The 20,979-nt window shown below is 52.1% G+C and overlaps 1 protein-coding gene across 1 annotated transcript in view; it reads left to right on the top strand.

Annotated features, from left to right (window-relative positions):
• Positions 1–20,979, top strand: part of LOC119964943 (nucleus accumbens-associated protein 1-like) — a 56,848-nt gene that overhangs the window by 9,732 nt on the left and 26,137 nt on the right. The window contains exon 2 of the mRNA XM_038795158.1: positions 18,904–19,698. Coding sequence (XP_038651086.1) covers positions 18,927–19,698 — 772 coding nt within the window. The 5' untranslated portion in view covers positions 18,904–18,926. The remainder of the gene's footprint in view (positions 1–18,903; positions 19,699–20,979) is intronic.

Here is a 20,979-nt window from a genome sequence, read left to right as displayed (position 1 = left end):
GCGTATCTTTAAAACAGAAATCAAACATTTTTATTTTGTTTCAAGCAGTAACATGTCTTGATTGCTTATTCCTTATCTTAATTGACATTGCCATTTAAAAAAGTAACTCGCTAAATTACAGCTCACTTTTCGCATCTCAGAATTGTTCCAAATTCAAACAACAGTGTTGTTGGGCTAACAGATTTCCATTGTTGATTTCTTCAGCTTTTTCTTCAAAAGAAACTTTGTTCTTATATCCATAGAAACCACCAAGACTGTGTGTATGTTTTTTTTTTGTTTTCTTAGAATCACTTTAAAAGACCTTTTTTTCCTCAAATTTTTTTAGAATACCAACTCAAATGAAATGAAATTAATTATTCAATTCCAGTTTCTTGTGGTGTAGAAGGTTAGATGCTCATTAATCAATGTTGTAATCATCCTCACAAGGCCCACGGGGATACCCTAATCTATCTCCCCATGGGACACGAGCTTCCCCACTAGTGGGTGGAGGACCACCCAGCTGCGGCTCATTACCGGGCTATGTAAAAGCAGGCCGAGACTGGGACAGGCAGTCTGGTGGTCCCGATGGGGACTTACTGTATGTATGTTGCCGTGGCGGCCATTTTCTACAATAAACTCCCGTTTATTCACCTACAACGTCCTCCTGGGTCTTCACAAATGTATTTACATCAGCTGTCCTAGACACAAGCACTTGTTTCTGGGATTAACAAATGGCCTGAATAGGTTTAGTTCTTTCTTTAGTTATTTTTTTGAACAATAGTCCATGACTATTGTTGCAATATTGAAAATCTGCGAATAAATTCTCAAATTCTTGAAGCTACTGCGAATCTTTAGTTACCTGCAAAGTAACCCACAACAGCTCCACTCGGCCTGGGGCAGAATGGGTTAATTCATTTGAACGAATCTGACAATCCAGAAACTTAAAATGTTGTAATTCCCACTTCCTGTAAAAATATAAGCACATCTTCAGCTGTTTACAGGCAAGAGTTAACTCTTATCTGCCGTTTGAAAAGGGGTGGAGCAAAAGTTCTCAAATGGACACCATCACATCACCTCCCTTTTATTTTAATCTAACGAGAACACGGTCAGGGACCCGTTTTCATTTAACAATCTCTCCTTTATACTTTGTTTATCCAGTATCCAATCTCAAAATTTTCATTTTTCATTGTGCTAGTTGTAACAGGAATAACTCTTTGAACCGGACGAGAAGTTTTTTTTTGACAAGAAGTTTTTAACCGAAGATCAATCCAACACAGTTGTAATAATTTCAAATATCCCAAATTCCAATTAATCCTATCAAATTAAAACTATCTCATCCTCATATGCGTGAATTTCTGTTTGGATTAAAATTCCCACATGTTGATCAAAATATCCTGGAATTGTGATTCTACCCAGTAGTCATGATTCCAGGTTCATAACTTGAAAAAAAATTATTACACTTCGTTCTTGTCAGCATTTGACTTAAATCACTTAAACTGCTATCACAAAGTTATAATATCAGACAGGAAAACATGAAAGCTTGAAACATAACAGCAGGTGTGGAATTCTCCGGTCCCGCAGCCGCGTGTTTCTCAGCGCTGCACCGTTCACTGGCGGGGAATTCTCTCTTCCCACTGCTTGTCAATGGGATTTCCCACTGAACCCACCTCACGCCACCGGGAAACCTGGAGCAGGGGTGTGCTGCCAGCGGGAAAAGAGAATCCCAACGGCTGGGGAATTTCGGTCCACACAAATATCATCCATACACAAGCAGAAAACATAGCACGTGCTTTAAAACAACAATAGATAAGATTAATTACATCAGCGTGTGGTTCTGTTTTTAAACTTCCAAACTACCTGTAATTAAAAACTCAGGATAAGCTTAATTCCCCAAAAAGATAAACCTTCAAATTAAAAAAACGAGATCCTCCATCCTCCTTCATTATAACATAACTTATTTTTTGTTCCATTGAAGCCAAACTCCAATGGGAAATGTTGATTCAAAACCTCAACGCATTCTCAACCAATCACGTTACCACCTGCAGTCATAACTCCCAAAAACTTAATGCAACTTAAGTTGCAAAAAGTTACTTCTAAAAATACAAAAGCTGTGAGGCAATTTAAAAATAAATCAAGTGTCTGCCGAAAGGGTTAACTTTTCTGTAGAGGGCAGCACGGTGGCACAGTGGTTAGCATTGCTGCCTACGGCGCTGAGGACCCGGGTTCGAATCCCGGCCCTGGGTCACTGTCCGTGAGGAGTTTGCACATTCTCCCTGTGTCTGCGTGGGTTTCACCCCCACAACCCAAAAAGATGTGCAGGATAGGTGGATTGGCCATGCTAAATTGCCCCTTAATTGGAAAAAATAATTGGGTACTCTAAATTTATATTAAAAAAAAACTTTTCTGTAGAACCTAAAGGAGCGGAGTTAAATATTCTCGGAGTTACACAGCAGCGTAGCCCTGAGTAACTTTCTTTCAACAAGTTCTAACCACCATATCGAACTCTACTTTTTCAAATGTTATACCTTTTTCTTTCCTATTCTATTTTCTACGATTTCTTTTCTGAAGAAACTAAACACTACCATAAAACTTGGCATTAACTCAAAAAGCACACGATAAACTCATTTGTTATGTTTTGACTTTAACTGACTCAGCAATCACTTTTTTAAAAAAAATAATTTTAATTGAAATTTTTACAAAATAGAAAATATAAACATCTTAACTCTATTACCAAACACCCGCGGTAACACCCCATGAACAATACCCCCCCCAGCTTCAAGACCAACTTCAAACAAAAGGAAAGAACAAAAACAAAAAAAAAGAAAGAAAGAAAAGAGCACCCAGACAACGAAAAGGAAAGAGATATCACCCTCCACAAACCCATGTGCACAGTTCTCCCTCCCCTGACTCAGCAATCACAACCATTCCTATTTACTTCACATCTTTAACTGTTCCTCGGACTGATATGAGACTCAGAGAGACTTCAAAAGTCACCCCAGAGCTGGATTTTTAACACAAGCCTGTATTTTGTTTACAGTTTGGCTCATGTTTTTCATTTTATCAATCTACTCTCTGCCAGGTCCCTTATCCACTTTCGCTTGAACTAGGGTATGTGCTCCTTGTAGCACATATTTTCTGCCAAAAATCTACATTTCCACTATTTCTCTAGGGATGGTTAGCCCTGTAATAATATTGGTCCGTCTGCAGTAATAAAAGGCACTGTTGCAACGTTCCTTAGCTGGGTCTTGTTGCGATGTGCTTTCGCCTCCGGTTTGGTAAGGGACCATCAGTACTAGGGGTGGGGAGCAGTGGACCCATTATATAGAGGTGGGGGGCCCGTTTCTTTTTTCAATTTTCCCATTGTTCTTCATACCTGGCTAAATTTAGCACGCTGGGCTAAATAGCTGGCTTGTAAAGCAGACCAAGACCAGCAGCACAGGTTCAATTCCCGTACCAGCATCCCCGAACAAGCGCCGGAATGTGGCGGCTAGGGGCTTTTCACAGTAACTTCATTTGAAGCTTACTTGTGACAATAAATGATTTTCATTTCATTTCATTTCATCAGTGTTGGCTGTTTCTGGGAGGAATCCCAGTTTTGGTAAAGTACGTTTGCAGACGACACAAAGGTATCAGGCCGTTCAATGAGGGATATGGCGCAGTTCTGTTATGCCGGATGTCGTTCCGGTTTGCAAATGTGGCAAACTCCTCACTCGTGAAGAGTGTCCCATTGTCCGTCACCAGGACCTCGGGGATTCCATGGGTACTGAACGAGCACCTGAGCTTTTCTACTGAGGCCCTAGATGTTGTTGAGGCCATCTAGTATACGTCATGCCACTTCAAATGGGTGAACACGATGACGGGGGACTATGGAACCCCATGAAAGGCCCTGTGAAGCCCGTATGCAGTTGCACCCATGGGCGTCCCGGCCATTCCCATAGATGAAGGGAGGCCGCCGGGGTAGCTCCTTACCCTGCTGTGTAATGACTATGCAAGCTCCCCACAGTATGGCGCTGTCCTCTACGCTGAGCTCCGGAAGTTTCTGGGCAAGAGGAGGGGTCCCCTGCAATCCACCGCTCAAAAGTATGCGGCTGAGCTTCGTCAGTCTAGGATCTGGCGGTGTCCAGGCTTACACTTGAGTAGCTGTCACTGGCAAGGTATCCATAAAATTAAAGGTTCCTACCACTTCATTCGCCTTTGGCGGGGACGGGGAACCCATGGACAGTAGACGACTGAGAGGGGCGGCATTGGCAATCTGCCGCCCGGGCGGTTTTGAAACGACTATTCATACACAGCAAGTAGAAACACCCAATGCTGAATTCTGGCTGATGCAATGGATGGGATTCCCTTATCTCCCCTAAAAAGGATTTGTGGTCAGTCACAATTAAGAAGTGCCTCCCATAAACATATTGGTGGAATTTCTTGACTCCAAATATTACCGCCAATCCTTCCTTGATTTGGGAATACCATCATTCAGCGTCCCCCAGGGATATCGAGGCGAAAGCAATGGGGCACTCGGTGCCGTCGTCCCACTTGTGGGCCAGGACTGCCCCGTTGCCATAGGGGGAGGCATCATATGTTAGGATTAGCAGCCAAGCTGGATCATACTTAGCAGCTGTGTGGACGACAGACGCTTTTTTACCCCGGAGAACACTTTGTCTTGTGAGGCACTCCAAAACCACTTCTAGTCCTTCTTCAACAGTATGTGGAGCAGAACCAATAAGGTGATCAGGTTGGCGATGATCTTTCTATAATAATTTCCCAGGCCTAGAAACGACTGAAGTTCAGGAGTGTTCATCTGAGTCAGGGGTCCTTTTATGGCTGAACCTTGTCCTCCACTGGGTGTAGACTATCCCTGTCCACCCTGTATCCTAAGTAACTCACTGCTCTTGTGCAGAAAACGCTCCCACTCTTCTTCAGCTGGGCGCCCACTTGAGAAAACTACCTGAGCACTTCCTGCAGTTTGTCCATATACTCTTTTTCAGTGGTGTCCGTGATGAGCACGTCATCTAGATAAATGGCCACCTTTGGTAGACCCTGCAGGATACTCTCCATTACATGCTGCAAAACCAACAGGACAGATAAGACCTGGGAGGTGGGTGTATTCAATAACCTTCTCTGGGTGTTTATGGTCACAGATCTTCTGGACGATGGATCTAGTGCCACCTATAAATAGACGTGGCTCATGTTGAGTTCCGTAAAGGAATACCCTGGGGTGGCACAGCGGCGCAGTGGTTAGCACTGCTGTCTCAGCACCGAGGACCCAGGTTCGATCCCGGCCCAGGTCACTGTCTATGTGGAGTTTGCACATTCTCCTCGTGTCTGCGTGCGTTTCGCCCCCACAACCCAAAGATGTGCAGGCTAGGTGGATAGGCCACGCTACATTGCCCCTTTATTGGGAAAAAAATTAATGTTTTCATGACTGGAACGATCTGTTTTGGCTGTATGCAGAACAATACTTTTCACTGTACCTCGGCACACGTGACAAGAAATCCAAATCCAAGGAACACCCTCTAGCCAGTTTTGTATAGAACAAAGAACAAAGAAAAATCACAGCAGAGGAACAGGCCCTTCGGCCCTCCAAGCCTGTGCTGATCCAGATCCGCTATCTAAAACCGTCGCCTATTTTCTAAGGATCTGTATCCCTCTGCTCCCTGCCCATTCATGTATCTGTCTAGATACATTTTTTTTAAACAAACAATTTTAATGAGGTAGTTTTTCGGCACTGTAAACAGTTACAGACATCAACAAAAAGAAAGCAAAAAAGGCAAGAATGTGCAAACATCAACGTAGAATCAATACTTCAATCATAAACCCCCCCCGCGAAGAAGTCTATGAATGGTTGCCACCTTCGGGCGAACCCCTGTACAGATCCCCTCAAGGCGAACTTAATTTTTTCCATACCCAGAAAACTCGACATGTCCGAAAGCCATAGCCCAGTCTTCGGTGGCTTTGAGTCCCTCCACGCCAATAGTATTCGTCGCCGGGCTATCAGGGAAGCAAAGGCCAAACCATCGGCCTCTTTCTCACCCTGGATTCCCGGGTCCTCCGAAACCCCAGAAAATTGCCACCCCTGGACCCATCACCACCCTTATTTTTAGCACCCGGGACATGATCCCCGCAAATCCCTCCCAGTATCCCCTAAGCATCGGGCATGCCCAAAACATGTGTACGTGGTTCGCTGGTCCTCCTGCGCACCTAGCGCACTTGTCCTCTACCCCAAAGAATTTGCTCATCCGAGCCACCGTCATGTGGGCCCGGTGAACGACCTTAAATTGAATCAGGCTGAGCCTGGCACATGTTGCGGTCGAGTTTACCCTACTCAGGGCTTCTGCCCACAGCCCATCCTCCATCTCCCCGCCAAGCACCTCCTCCCATTTGAGTTTCAGTTTCTCCGTCTGGGACTCTTCCCCCTTCATGAGCACTTTATAAATATCTGAGACTCTACCCTCTCCTCCTTCCCCTCTAGATACTATTCTGTCTTGGATCCCCATTGGCGGGAGGTGTGGGAAGGATGGGACCTGTCTACGGACAAAGTCCCGCAACTGTAGGTACCTGCAATCGTTTCCCCTTACCAGACCAAATTTCTCCTCCAAGCCCCTCAGACTCGCAAAGCTCCCCTCCAGGAACATATCGCCTACCCTCCCCACCCCCACCCGCCGCCATGCTCGAAACCCCCCATCTATGCTCCCGGGGGCAAATCGATGGTTGTCACATATTGGCGCCCAGACAGACGCACCCACCTTCCCTACATGCCTCCTCCACTGGCCCCATATCCGCAGGGTCGCCCCCACTACCGGGCTGGTGGAGTACCTGGCCGGCGACAGCGGTGGGGGAGCCGTGACCAGGGCTGCCAAGCTGGTGCCCCTGCACGAAGCCGTCTCCACCCGCTCCCAGATAGACCCCGTACCCACCATCCACTTCCTTATCATAGCGATGTTAGCCGCCCAGTAATAGTTAATCAGACTCAGCAATGCCAGCCCTCCCTCGCTGCGGCTCCTCTCCAGCATCGCCTTCTTCACCCGCGGGGATTTTCCCGCCCAGACAAAGCTCATGATAATCTTACCAATCCTTCTGAAGAAGGACTGTGGGATAAAGATCGGGAGACATTGAAAAATGAACAGGAATCTAGGGAGGATTGTCATCTTTACAGTCTGCACCCTCCCCGCCAGCGACAGTGGGAGTGCATCCCATCTCCGAAGCACCCTCTTCATCTGCTCCACCACCCTGGTCAAATTTAACTTGTGCAGCCTGCCCCTATATCCCCAAGTACCGGAAACGTTCCTGAACCAGCCTAAATGGCAGCCCCTTCTCTTGGCCCCTTGCCTGCACCACAAACATCTCACTCTTGGCCATATTTAATTTGTACCCTGAAAACTGGTTCCCAGTATACTTTCCATCCCGGCCAATGGGTCCGACACGTACAGGAGCAGGCCGTCCGCATAGAGAGAGACCCTATGTTCCACCCCACCCCTGGTCATTGCCTTCCATCCCTTTGCGGCTCTCAAGGCCATCGCCAACGGCTCTATGGCCAGCGCAAACAGCAGCGGGGAGAGTGGGCAACCCTGTCTGGTCCCGCGATATAGTCTGAAATACTCTGACACTACTCTGTTGGTCCTGACGCTGGCTTTTGGGGCCTGATACAGTAGTCTGATCCAATTCATCAGCCCCTTTCAATGAACCCAAACCGTCCGAGCACCTCCCATAGATAGCCCCACTCCATCCGATCGAAGGCCTTCTCGGCATCCATTGACACCACTACCTCCACCTCCTTGCCCGTCGAGGGCATCATTATCACATTGAGTAATCTTCTCAGGTTGGCCGACAGCTGCCTGCCTTTCACGAATCCAGTTTGGTCATCCCCAATCACCTCCGGTACACAGTCCTCCATTCTAATCGCCAGGACCTTTGCCAGGAGCTTGGCATCTACATTGTTCAGGGAGATTGGCCTGTATGACCCGCACGCTTCCGGGTCCTTGCTCCGCTTCAATATCAGCGATATGGTGGCTTGTGACATCGTCGGTGGCAGGGTCCCTCTGTCCCTTGACTCATTAAAAACCCTCGCCAAGATGGGTCCCACTAACTCGGAGAACGTCTTGCAAAACTCTACTGGGTAACCATCCGGCCCCGGGGCTTTCCCCGACTGCATGGCCTTCAGGCCCCCCAATACCTCCTCCACTCTAATCGGGGCCCCCAGCCCATCCACTCACCCCCCAACTACTGTTGGGAATGTTAGCCCGTCCAGAAACCTTTTCATCTCCTTCGGCTCTTCCGGGGGCTCCGAAGTGTACAGCTTGCTATAGAAGTCCCGGAAAACCTTATTCAATCCTGCCGGGTCCTCCACTCTGCTCCCCTCCCCATCGATCATTCTACTTATTTCCCTGGCTGCCTCCCTCTTCCTGAGTTGCTGCGCTAACAATCTGCTAGCCTTCTCCCCATGCTCATACACCACTCCCCTCGCCTTCCTAAGCTGTTCCACGGCCCTACTCGTGGATAATGCCCCCTAGTTCCACCTGTAGTCTCCGCCTCTCCGAGTAGGTCCTCCCCCGGGGACTCCGCGAGTTCCTCGTCTACCCGATACATTTCCCTAACCAATCTGTCCATTTCTGCCCTGTCCGCCTTGGCCCTGTGGGCCCCAATTGAGATCAGCTCTCCCTGCACCATTGCCTTCAGCGCCTCCCACAGGGTCGCCGCTGAGACCTCCCCCGTATCGTTCACCTGCAAATAGTTTTGCATACACCTCCGAAGCCTCTCACAGATCCCCTCCTCCGACAACAGTCCTACGTCTAGCCTCCATTGTGGGCGTTGGTAATTCGCCCCTCCGACCTGCAGGTCTACCCAGTGCGGGGCATGGTCCGAGATAGTAATTGCCGAATATTCCGTATTCTTTACCTCCCCTACACAGTCCCTGCTCAAGATAAAGAAATAAATCCTAGAGTATACTTTATGAACATGCGAGTAAAACGAGTAGCCCCTTCCCGTCGGCTGTCTGGCTCTCCAGGGTTCACTGCCCCCATTTGCTCCATAAACCCTTTCAGCTCCCTTGCCATTGCTGGGAGTCTACCCGTTCTGGGACACGACCGATTCAGCCCCGGATCAAGGACCGCGTTAAAGTCCTCCCCCATTATCAACCTATGAGAGTCCAGGTCCGGAATCTTCCCCAGCACTCTTTTAATAAAGTCCACGGCATCCCAGTTCGGGGCATATATATTCACCAGCACAACTCTTCTCCCCTCCAGTCTGCCCCTTACCATCATGTATCTGCCCCCCCTGTCTGCGGCTATGCCCTCCGCCTCAAATTGCACCCGCTTATTGATCATAATTGCCACCCCCCTGGACTTCGAATCCAAGTCCGAGTGGAAGACCTGGATAATCCAGCCCTTCCTTAGCCTGGTCTGGTCAGACACTTTCAGATGTGTCTCCTGCAACATAATTACGTCCGCCCTCAGGGCCCGCAAGTGCGCGAGCGCCGTGCCCTCTTAACCGGTCCATTCAGTCCCCTTACATTCCAGGTGATCAGCCTGGTTGGGGGGCACAACCCCCCCCCCCCCCACCCCACGGCGGTCAGCCATAGCCTTTCTCGGGCCGGCCGCCGGCCCGTGCGTCGCGCCATTCTTGGCCGTCTCTTGGATGCCTCCACCCTCGACCTCCTTTCCATTGCCTACTTCAGATCCCTCCCACGTCAGCAGAATAACACTCCAGGTAACCCCACCCCTGCCATCCATTGGCTGTATTCTCCCCCCCCCCCCCCTCCGCTCTCCCCCCCCCCCCCCCCACCTGACTCCCTTGACTAGCCAATCTGCTAGCCCGGTGACTCATCACTCCGGCGCCCACCTGTCTCATTCCCATTGTTTCCCCGTCCTCATCCCCACTCCCCGGCGCCCCATACCCCTCTCCAACCCGCTGGAGCAAACTCACTGGCACAGAAAGGCATAAACGGCAATAAAACAAAAAACCCCAACCCACGTCTTTAACCCCCCTTGCCGACCGGCCACCCCTTAGTTACAATACCGGCTCCAGTGCACTCAGCGAGCCCCACAAAAAGTACCTATCCCAACAGAAAGACCCAGAAAAGAAACCACAAAGTGAAAGCGACAAAACACTTAAAAAAAAGACAACAACCAAAAACAAAAGGAAGAGTCCCAAATGTTCCTTTTGGCACCTTTTAAAACAGTAAACAGTTGACCAGCAGTCTAGGCACATTCGGCGTCCCTTCAAACGGTAGTTCTCGGGCCCTAGTTTGTGTCCGTGGGACCTCTTTTCGGGACCAGCCCCTGATCCCTCGCAAAGTCTTCAGGCTCAGAGAAGTAGTGGTGCTGACCCTGATGCGTAACCCAAAGACGGGCCGGGTACAGCAGACCAAACTTCACGTGCTTCTTGAACAATACCTCCTTGACTTGTTTAAAGGCTGCTCGCCGCCGAGCCACCTCCTACCTTAGGTCCTGGTATATGCGAAGAACACTGTTATTCCACGTGCTGCTCCTGGCGCTCTTCGCCCACCGCAGCACCCGCTCCTTGTCCATGAACCTGTGGAACCTAATCACCATCGGACGGGCCTGCACTCTGTGTGCCCCCTCCAGCTCCGGCGGTCGCGGAAAGGCTTCAGACCCCATCATCTGCATCAACAGGTCCGCCACAAACGCTGTGGCATCAGGTCCCTCCGCCCCCTCCGGGAGGCCGATGATCCTCAGATTTTTCCTGCGGGCTCTATTTTCCAACTCCTCCACTCTGTCCAGCAGTCTTCTCTGCCTCTCCTTCAGCCCGTCGACTTCTAACGCCGCAATCGTCTGCGCATCCGCCTGCTCCTCCACCGCCTCTCCCAGCTCCTTAACTTTTACATCCTGGGCATCCAGCCTCTGATTCAGCTGATCCACTGCCCTCTGAAGTGGGTCCAAGTTATCCCGCTTCAACGACTCAAAACTACTTTTTAATCACCTGTAGCATATTTTCCAGCGCTTGCTGGATTGCTGGGTCCGAGGTCCGCGGGTCCGCCATCTTGGGTCTCAGGTCAGCTTCCCCTGCACCTTTCCTTTGTCCCTTTCTCTCCCATTTCCTTTGTTTCCTTCTCTCCTGTGGTCCCATAAAACACTGCCCGCACCTCCGTGTCCGCCTTTTTGCCGCTCCACAGTCCCGCTATCGCGGGGAATCAGGTCCTAAAGCCCCGCCGGAGTGATCGCTCCCGAATGTGCGTCTCACTCGGTCAATGCCGCTACCGGAAGTCCTGTCTAGATACATCTTAAATTACGCTATCGTGCCCGCCTCTACCACCTCCGCCGGCAATGGGTTCCAGGCACCCACCACCCTCTGCGTAAAGATCTTTCCACACATATCTCCCCTCTCACCTTGAACTCGTGACCCCCAGTGATTGAGTCCCCCACTCTGGGAAAAAGCTTCTTGCTATCCACCCTGTGTATACCTCTCATGATTTTGTAGACCTCAATGATGTCCCCCCTCAACCTCCGTCTTTCTAATGAAAATAATCCTAATCTACTCAACCTCTTCATAGCTAGCACCCTCCATACCAGGTAACATCCTGGTGAACCTCCTCTGCACCTTCTCCAAAGCATCCACATCCTTTTGGTAATGTGGCGACCAGAACTGACCAAATGTGGCCGAACCAAAGTCCTATACAACTAACATGACCTGCCAACTCTTGTACTCAATACCCCTTCCGATGAAAGAAAGCATGCCGTATGCCTTCTTGACCACTCTATTGACCTGCGCAGCCACCTTCAGGGTACAATAGACCTGAACACCCAGATCTCTCTGTACATCAATTTTCCCCCAGGTCTTTTTCATTTTCCGTATAGTTGGCTCTTGAATTGGATCTTCCAAAATGCATCACCTCGCATTTGCCTGGATTGAACTCCATCTGCCATCTCTCCGCCCAACTCTCCAATCTATCTATATTCTGTTGTATTCTCTGACAGTCCCCTTCACTATCTGCTACTCCACCAATCTTAGTGTCATCTGCAAACTTGCTAATCAGACCACCTATACCGTCCTCCAGATCATTTATGTATATCACAAACAACAGTGGTCCCAGCACGGATCCCTGTGGAACGTTGTGGTCACAGTTCTCCATTTTGAGAAACTCCCTTCCACTATTACTCTCTGTCTCCTGTTACCCAGCCAGTTCTTTATCCATCTAGCTAGTACACCCTGGACCCCAAGAGACTTCACTTTCTCCATCAGCCTACCATGGGGAACCTTATCAAATGCCTTACTGAAGTCCATGGGCGTGATTCTCCGCTCCCGCGCGGCATCGGGAAGGCCGTCGTGAACTCGGCCGAGTTTCACGACGGCGTCAGAGGCTGCTCCTCGCACTTTATTCACCCCCCCCCCCCCCCCCCAGGGGCTAGGAGCGGCGTTGTGAGAAACTCGGCTGCCGGTCCTTGACGCTTGCATCAGAATGACGCGACGGCGGCGCCTAAGTGACGTCAGCCGCGCGTGCGCAGGTTGGCCGGCTCCAACCCGCGCATGCGTGGTTGCCGTCTTCCCCTCCGCTGCCCTGCAAGACATGGCGGCTTGATCTTGCGGGGCGGCGGAGGGGAAAGAGTGCGTTGCTTGGAGACGCCGGCCCGACGATCGGTGGGCACCGATCGCGGGCCAGTCCCCTCCCGAGCACGGCCGTGGTGCTCGATCCCCTCTCCGCCCCCCACAGGCCCCAAACTTGCCTTTTGCGCTATGTTCACGCCGGCAGCGACCAGGTGTGATTGCCGCCGGTGTGAACAGGTCGGGAACGTGAGGCCGCTCGGCCCATCCGGGCCGGAGAATTGCCGGTCGCCGTGAAAAACAGTGAGCGGCGATTCCACGACACACCATTTTGGGGGGGGTGGGAGAATCGCGGGGGGGGTGCCAGGACGGCGTGTCGTGATTCGCCTGGCCCTCCCGCGATTCTCCCACCCGGCGTGGGGAGCGGAGAATCGCGCCCCATGTATATGACATCTACAGTCCTTCTCTCATCAATCAACTTTGTCACTTCCTCAAAGAATTCTATTAAGTTGGTAAGACATGACCTTCCCTGCACAAAACCATGTTGCCTATTACTGATAAGCCCATTTTCTTCCAAATGGGAATAGATTCTATCCCTCAGTATCTTCTCCAGCAGCTTCCCTACCACTGACGTCAGGCTCACCGGTCTATAATTACCTGGATTATCTCTGCTACCCTTCTTAAACAAGGGGACAACATTAGCAATTCTCCAGTCCTCCGGTACCTCACCCGTGTTCAAGAATGCTGCAAAGATATCTGTTAAGGCCCCAGCTATTTCCTCTCTCACTTCCCTCAGTAACCTGGGATAGATCCCATCCGGACCTGGGGACTTGTCCACCTTAATGCCTTTTAGAATACCCAACACATCCTCCCTCCTTATGCCGACTTGACCTAGAGTAATCAAACACCTATCCCTAACCTCAACATCCGTCATGTCCCTCTCCTCGGTGAATACCGATGCAAAGTACTCGTTAAGAATCTCACCCATTTTCTCTGACTCCACGCATAACTTTCCTCCTTTGTCCTTGAGTGGGCCAACCCTTTCTCTAGTTACCCTCTTGCTCCTTATATATGAATAAAAGGCCTTGGGATTTTCATTAACCCTGTTTGCTAAAGATATTTCATGACCCCTTTTAGCCCTCTTGATTCTTCGTTTCAGATTGGTCCTACATTCCCGATATTCTTCCAAAGTTTCGTCTGTCTTTAGTTGCCTAGACCTTATGTATGCTTCCTATTTACTCTTAGCTAGTCTCACAATTTCACTTGTCATCCATGGTTCCCTAATCTTGCCATTTCTATCCCTCATTTTCACAGGGACATGTCTGTCCTGCACTATAATCAACCTCTCTTTAAAAGCCTCCCACATATCAAATATGGATTTACCTTCAAACAGCTGCTCCCAATCCACATTCCCCATCTCCTACAGAATTTTGGTATAATTGGCCTTCCCCCAATTTAGCACTCTTCCTTTAGGACCACTCTCGTCTTTGTCCATGAGTATTCTAAAACTTACGGAATTGTGATCACTATTCCCAAAGTAATCCCCGACTGAAACTTCAACCACCTGGCCGGGCTCATTCCCCAATACCAGGTCCAGTATGGCCCCTTCCCGAGTTGGACTATTTACATTCTGTTCTAGAAAACCCTCCTGGATGCTCCTCACAAATTCTGCTCCATCTAGACCTCTGACACTAAGTGTATCCCAGTCAGTGTTGGGGAAAATTAAAATCTCCTATCACCACCACCCTGTTGCTCCAACATCTTTCCATAATCTATTTACATATTTGTGCTTCTATCTCACGCTCGCTGTTGGGAGGTCTGTAGTACAGCCCAACATTGTTACTGCACCCTTCCTATTTCTGAGCACTGCCCATATCGCCTCACTGCTCGAGTCCTCCATAAAGCCCTCCTTCAGCACAGCTGTGATATCCTCTCTGACCAGTAATGCAACTCCTCCACCCCTTTTACCTCCCTCTCTATCCCACCTGAAGCATCAATATCCTGGGATATTTAGTTGGCAATCATGCCCTTCCCTCAACCAAGTCTCAGTAATAGCAATAACATCATCTCAGGTACTAATCTAAGCCCTAAGTTCATCTGCCTTAACTACTACACTTCTTGCATTAAAACAAATGTACCTCAGACCACCAGTCCCTTTGCGCTCATCATCTGCTCCCTGCCTACTCTTCCCCTTAGTCACGCTGACTTCATGATCTAGTTCCTTACAGGCTTTAGTTACTACGTCCTTACTGTCCACTAACCTCCTCATTTGGTTCCCATCCCCCTGCCACGTTTGTTTAAACCCTCCCCAACAGCGTTAGCAAAAGCACCCCCAAGGACATTGGTTCCAGTCCTGCCCAGGTGTAGACTGTCCAATTTGTAGTAGTCCCACCTCCCCCAGAACCGGTCCCAATGTCCCAAAAATCTGAACCCGTCCCTCCTGTACCATCTCTCAAGCCACGCATTCATCCTGCCTATTCTTTTATTTCTACTCTGACTACCACGTGGCACTGGTAGCAATCTTGAGATTACTACCTCTGAGGTCTGACTTTTTAACTTGGCTCCTAACTGCCTAAATTCTGCTTGTAAGATCTTATCCGTTTTTTATCTATGTCATTAGTGCCTATATGCACCACGACAACTGGCTGTTCACCCTCTACCTTCAGAATGTTCTGCAGCCGATCTGAGACATCCCTGACCCGTGCACCTGGGAGGCAACATACCATTCGGGAGTCTCATCGGGGTCTCGTATACAAATCATCGACTCTAAAACATCGGGTGCAGATCCAGGTGTGAAGCTCAGTTTGCCTTGGAAGGCATTCTCTGCTCCGAATTTTGTGGCTGTGGCTTTCCTGTTGTCTTCCGACCACACACTTGACAATGTGGCCGACTCTCCCCTTTGTCCTCAGTGGAGGTATTCCGTAGGTCTGCAGTGACACCCGAGACCTTTGACCGGCTGCCGAATTGTCTCTGGGGTTGCCCTTTTGGAGGTGATCTGGCCTGACCAGTGTTGCCCTGTGAGGCGGTGGGCATTTGATTGGAGGGCAGGATAGTTTTACAGGGAAATATTTACAGAGTGCACTTACTGGCGTCTGATTTGACGCCCTCTTTTGTCAAAGTGTTTGGTCACCTTTCCTTATTTCTCTGTTCCTCAGTGTTTTTACATCTTTGTGGAAGCACCTTCTCTGCTTTAAAAGTCTTCCGTACCCAAACGTTGGTTGCACATTTCAAATTGTTGGTTCATCAGAGAATCATACACCACAAAGGGAGGTTGTTCAACAAATCTTGCCGTTAGTGGCTCTGAAAAAGCTAAAACATTTGTCTCACTCTCTGCTCCTTACTCGATAGAATCAGAGAATATCTATAGTGCAGAACGAGGCCATCGAGTCCGCATTGACCTTCTGAAAGAGCACCCTACCTAGGCCCACACCCCCAACCAATCCCCATAACCCAGTTACCCCACCTAACCTTTTGGACAATTTGGCGAGGCCAATCCGCCTAACCGGCACATCTTTGGACTGTGGGAGGAAACTGGAACACCCAAGGGAACCCACGCGGGCACGGGAGAACGTGCAAACACCACACAGTGACCCAAGGCTGGAATTGAACCCAGGGACCTGCGCTGTGAGGCAACAGTGCTAGCACCATGCCGCCCAATAGCGATTGATTAAGATGGAACATTGTTTGTTTCACCCGCTTGATGCAATGGCTCCAGATTTTGGGATCTACATCCTGTCAGAGTTCAATGGGTTGCCACCAGCCACCATTAGAGATCCTGCTCACCCTCTGTCCAGTGGCAGGAAGCAGTCACTGGAGCTGCATGGCAGCAGGAAATTCCAACCAGCAGTTTGTTTTTGCTGATGCATGAATAAGAGCCCAGCCCTTCCCAAAAGTGATCAATGGTGCTTTATCTGTGCTGACAGCACTTACGCTGCAGGGTCAGGATATCTCCAAACCACAGCAATAGATGATGCTCTGCAATGAAAAGTCGGCTTCTCCTCACAACCCCATCCACCTGCCCTATGTCTGTGACACCAGGAGATGTATATATGTCCCTGAAAAACCCAGGAGAAAGTCACTGACTGCAATCTAATCGAGGGGTTTGGGTGGTTTATATATAGAATAACAGATACCCAGGAGTGAGTTACAGACTGGAATCTAATTGAGGAGCTTGGGTGGTTTATATATATAGAATAACAGATACCCAGGAGTGAGTTACAGACTGGAATCTAATTGAGGAGTTTGGGTGGTTTATATATAGAATAACAGATACCCGGGAGTAAGATACAGACTGGAATCTAATCGAGGGGTTTGGGTGGTTTATATATAGAATAACAGATACCCGGGACTGAATTACAGACTGGAATCTAATCGAGGGGTTTGGGTGGTTTATATATAGAATAACAGATATCTGGGAGTGAGTTACAGACTGGAATCTAATCGAGGGGTTTGGGTGGTTTATATATAGAATAACAGATACCCGGGACTGAGTTACAGACTGGAATCTAATTGATACCGTGCCGAGTGTGGGGGAGCCGCCTTGCCGTGGGCCGAGTGTGGGGGAGCCGCCTTGCCGCAGGCCGAGTGTGGGGCAGCCACCATGCCGCGGGCCGAGTGTGGGGGAGCCGCCTTGCCGCGGGCCGAGTGTGGGGGAGCCGCCTTGCCGCGGGCCGAGTGTGGGGGCGCCGCCTTGCCGCGGGCCGAGTGTGGGGGAGCCGCCTTGCCGCGGGCCGAGTGTGGGGGAGCCGCCTTGCCGCGGGCCGAGTGTGGGAGCGGCGCTTTGCCGCGGGCCGAGTGTGGGGACGCCGCTTTGCCGCGGGCCGAGTGTGGGGGAGCCGCCTTGCCGCGGGCCGAGTGTGGGAGCGGCGCTTTGCCGCGGGCCGAGTGTGGGGATGCCGCTTTGCCGCGGGCCGCGTGTGGGGGAGCCGCCTTGCCGCGGGCCGAGTGTGGGAGCGGCGCTTCGCCGCGGGCCGAGTGTGAGGACGCCGCTTTGCCGCGGGCCGAGTGTGGGGGAGCCGCCTTGCCGCGGGCCGAGTGTGTGGGAGCCGCCTTGCCGCGGGCCGAGTGTGGGGGCGCCGCCTTGCCGCGGGCCGAGTGTCGGAGCCGCTTTGCCGCGGGCCGAGTGTGGGGACGCCGCTTTGCCGCGGGCCGAGTGTGGGGACGCCGCTTTGCCGCAGGCCGAGTGTTGGTACGCCGCCTTGCCGCGGGCCGAGTGTGGGGGCGCCGCCTTGCCGCGGGCCGAGTGTGGGGGCGCCGCCTTGCCGCGGGCCGAGTGTGGGGGCGCCGCCTTGCTGCGGGCCGAGTGTGGGGGCGCCGCCTTGCCGCGGGCCGAGTGTGGGGGCGCCGCCTTGCCGCGGGCCAAGTGTGGGAGCGGCGCTTTGCCGCGGGCCGAGTGTGGGAGCCGCCTTGCCGCGGACCGAGTGTGGGGGAGCCGCCTTGCCGCGGGCCGAGTGTGGGGGCGCCGCCTTGCCGCGGGCCGAGTGTGGGGGAGCCGCCTTGCCGCGGGCCAAGTGTGGGGGAGCCGCCTTGCCGCGGGCCGAGTGTGGGAGCGGCGCTTTGCCGCGGGCCGAGTGTGGGGACGCCGCTTTGCCGCGGGCCGAGTGTGGGGGAGCCGCCTTGCCGCGGGCCGAGTGTGGGAGCGGCGCTTTGCCGCGGGCCGAGTGTGGGGATGCCGCTTTGCCGCGGGCCGAGTGTGGGGGAGCCGCCTTGCCGCGGGCCGAGTGTGGGGGAGCCGCCTTGCCGCGGGCCGAGTGTGTGGGAGCCGCCTTGCCGCGGGCCGAGTGTGGGGGCGCCGCCTTGCCGCGGGCCGAGTGTCGGAGCCGCTTTGCCGCGGGCCGAGTGTGGGGACGCCGCTTTGCCGCGGGCCGAGTGTGGGGACGCCGCTTTGCCGCGGGCCGAGTGTGGGGGCGCCGCCTTGCCGCGGGCCGAGTGTGGGGGCGCCGCCTTGCCGCGGGCCGAGTGTGGGGGCGCCGCCTTGCCGCGGGCCGAGTGTGGGGGCGCCGCCTTGCCGCGGGCCGAGTGTGGGAGCCGCCTTGCCGCGGGCCGAGTGTGGGGGCGCCGCCTTGCCACGGGCCGAGTGTGGGGGAGCCGCCTTGCCGCGGGCCGAGTGTGGGGGCGCCGCCTTGCCGCGGGCCGAGTGTGGGGGCGCCGCCTTGCCGCGGGCCGAGTGTGGGGGCGCCGCCTTGCCGCGGGCCGAGTGTGGGGGCGCCGCCTTGCCGCGGGCCGAGTGTGGGGGCGCCGCCTTGCCGCGGGCCGAGTGTGGGGGCGCCGCCTTGCCGCGATCCGAGTGTGGGGGAGCCGCCTTGCCGCGGGCCGAGTGTGGGGGCGCCGCCTTGCCGCGGGCCGAGTGTGGGGGAGCCGCCTTGCCGCGGGCCGAGTGTGGGGGTGCCGCCTTGCCTTGCGAGAATTAACATGTGTTTCTTTGTTTTGTAGGTTGTCAAGTCAGTGTCGCAACAATGGCTCAAACGCTGCAGCTGGAGATTCCCAACTTTGGGAATACGGTGCTAGAATGCCTGAATGAGCAGCGGTTGCAGGGTCTGTACTGCGACACCTCGATTGTGGTGAAAGGGCAGACGTTTAAAGCTCACCGGGCAGTGCTGGCTGCCAACAGTTCCTACTTCCGGGACCTCTTCGCTGGCACCACACGGGTAGCCTTTGAGCTGCCCGCAGCTGTGCAGCCACAGAGCTTCCAGAACATTCTCAACTTCTGCTACACGGGGAGGCTGTGTATGAAGGCGGGTGAGCAGTTCATGCTGATGTACACAGCGGGGTTCCTGCAGATACAACGCATCGTGGAGAGGGGCACCGAGCTGCTGTCCAAGGTCAGCTCACCGAGGTGTGACTCTCAAGGGCTGAACACCGAAGACCCCAGCTGGGAGCCTCAGAGCCCAGCTACACCCCTCCCCCTCGCCTCCCGTGTCAAAGTAGAGCAGAGCGAGGCGGGTCTCAGCCGTGGAAGACGAGCCAGTGAGGGTCCTGCGGCGGTGGGCAGTGCCAAGTCAGCCCGCCTGGCACACGATGGAGCTGGTGGGCAGGGCTGTGCCGTCAATGTGCCACGGGATATTGCCAGTCCTGGAGCCAGCAGTGTTCACCCCAGTGATAGCCCCTTCTCTTGCCAGAATGAGGAGGAGGAGGAGGAGGCAGAAGAGGAGGGACTAGAGGACATGACAGATGAGCAGTACGTCCAGATGTGCAGCATGTACAACATCATGAGTGTCCCACATGTTGGTAAGCCGCAGAAATTCCTCAGGGCAACGGGACTTACTGATACTCTGTTACACCTAGCCTCACCAAGGGGAGTCTTCCATTGGTGGGTGGGCAGTGGTGTCAATTGAAAATGTTCAAACTGAGCTTGATAAGATTTTTCTTACACAAGAGTGTCAAGGGTTATGGAGCAAGCTGGAGAAATGGAGTTAAGATACAGATCAGCCATGATCTAATTGAATGGTGGGACAGCTTGAGGGGCTGAATGGCCTCCTCCTGTTCCTATACATAAGCAGAATGTGAAAATGATCACCTAGTTGCTTATCACATTGCTGGTTTTGTAGCTTGCAGGGTACAAATTACCTGCTACAATTTCTACATTATAACCGTGAGTACCTGTACTCCTTTGGCCCTGTTGAAAATCTGTGTTCAGTTCCCTCAGTGTTTTTTTCAGTTAAAGGGAAGGAGGGGCAATGCAGATGACCTTGGTGCCCCTGGATTGCGTTGCTTGTCCTCTCTCCCAAGCAGATTTCCGAACTGCTAATTGCAACATTGCAAGGAATTTGGGCATGATAAATAAATCTACAGTCAGGTTGTCGGACTGTAGCAAAGTGGAAAGATTTATGAAGTAATTACACCGCTTAACAGGATAAATTTCCCTTTCCCAACTACGGACAACAGAGAGCGGAAAACCCCTGACAGGGTTTTGCTTCTCATCTTCCTCTTCCGACGACCTGTAGTCCCTTTGGGCTTCTTATCGGATCCTGTGGGGAGGTATCCCTCTGTTTGGATCTGTTTTCTCTCTGCTTCACAAGAAATAGGAGCAGGAGTAGACCATTCGGCCCATCAACCGTGCTGCACCATTCAATTATGACTGGTCTTGGGCTTCAACTCCCATTTCCCCACCCGCTCCCTGTATTCCTGAATTTCCCGAGAGACCAAATATCTGTCAATCCCAGCCTGAAATATATTCAGCATCCAGAACCCGCTGGGGTTGAGATTCTCATCCATTTCAGTGAAGAAATTTCTCCTCAGCTCAGTCCTAAATGATCAACTCCTGATCCTGAGACTGTGACCCCGTGTTTCAGATTCCCCGACCAGCAGAAACGATTTCTGTGACCACCCCATCGTTCCCCCTTCAATGAGACTGTCTTCTGTTCTTCAAAACTCCAGGGAATCTTGTCCTAATGTACTCAGCCCCTCATGAACTTTCTCATCCCAGGAACTGGTCTCGTGAGCCATTGAACATGCTTTTGACTTGCTTTCTTAAACCCTGAACAGTAAATGAATTACGTCCTTTTTTCC

Source organism: Scyliorhinus canicula, chromosome 4 (assembly GCF_902713615.1).
Source record: "Scyliorhinus canicula chromosome 4, sScyCan1.1, whole genome shotgun sequence".
Classification (NCBI taxonomy): Eukaryota; Metazoa; Chordata; class Chondrichthyes; order Carcharhiniformes; family Scyliorhinidae; genus Scyliorhinus; species Scyliorhinus canicula.
Note: the sequence above shows the minus strand (reverse complement) of the source record. Positions and strands in the feature narration are given on the sequence as shown.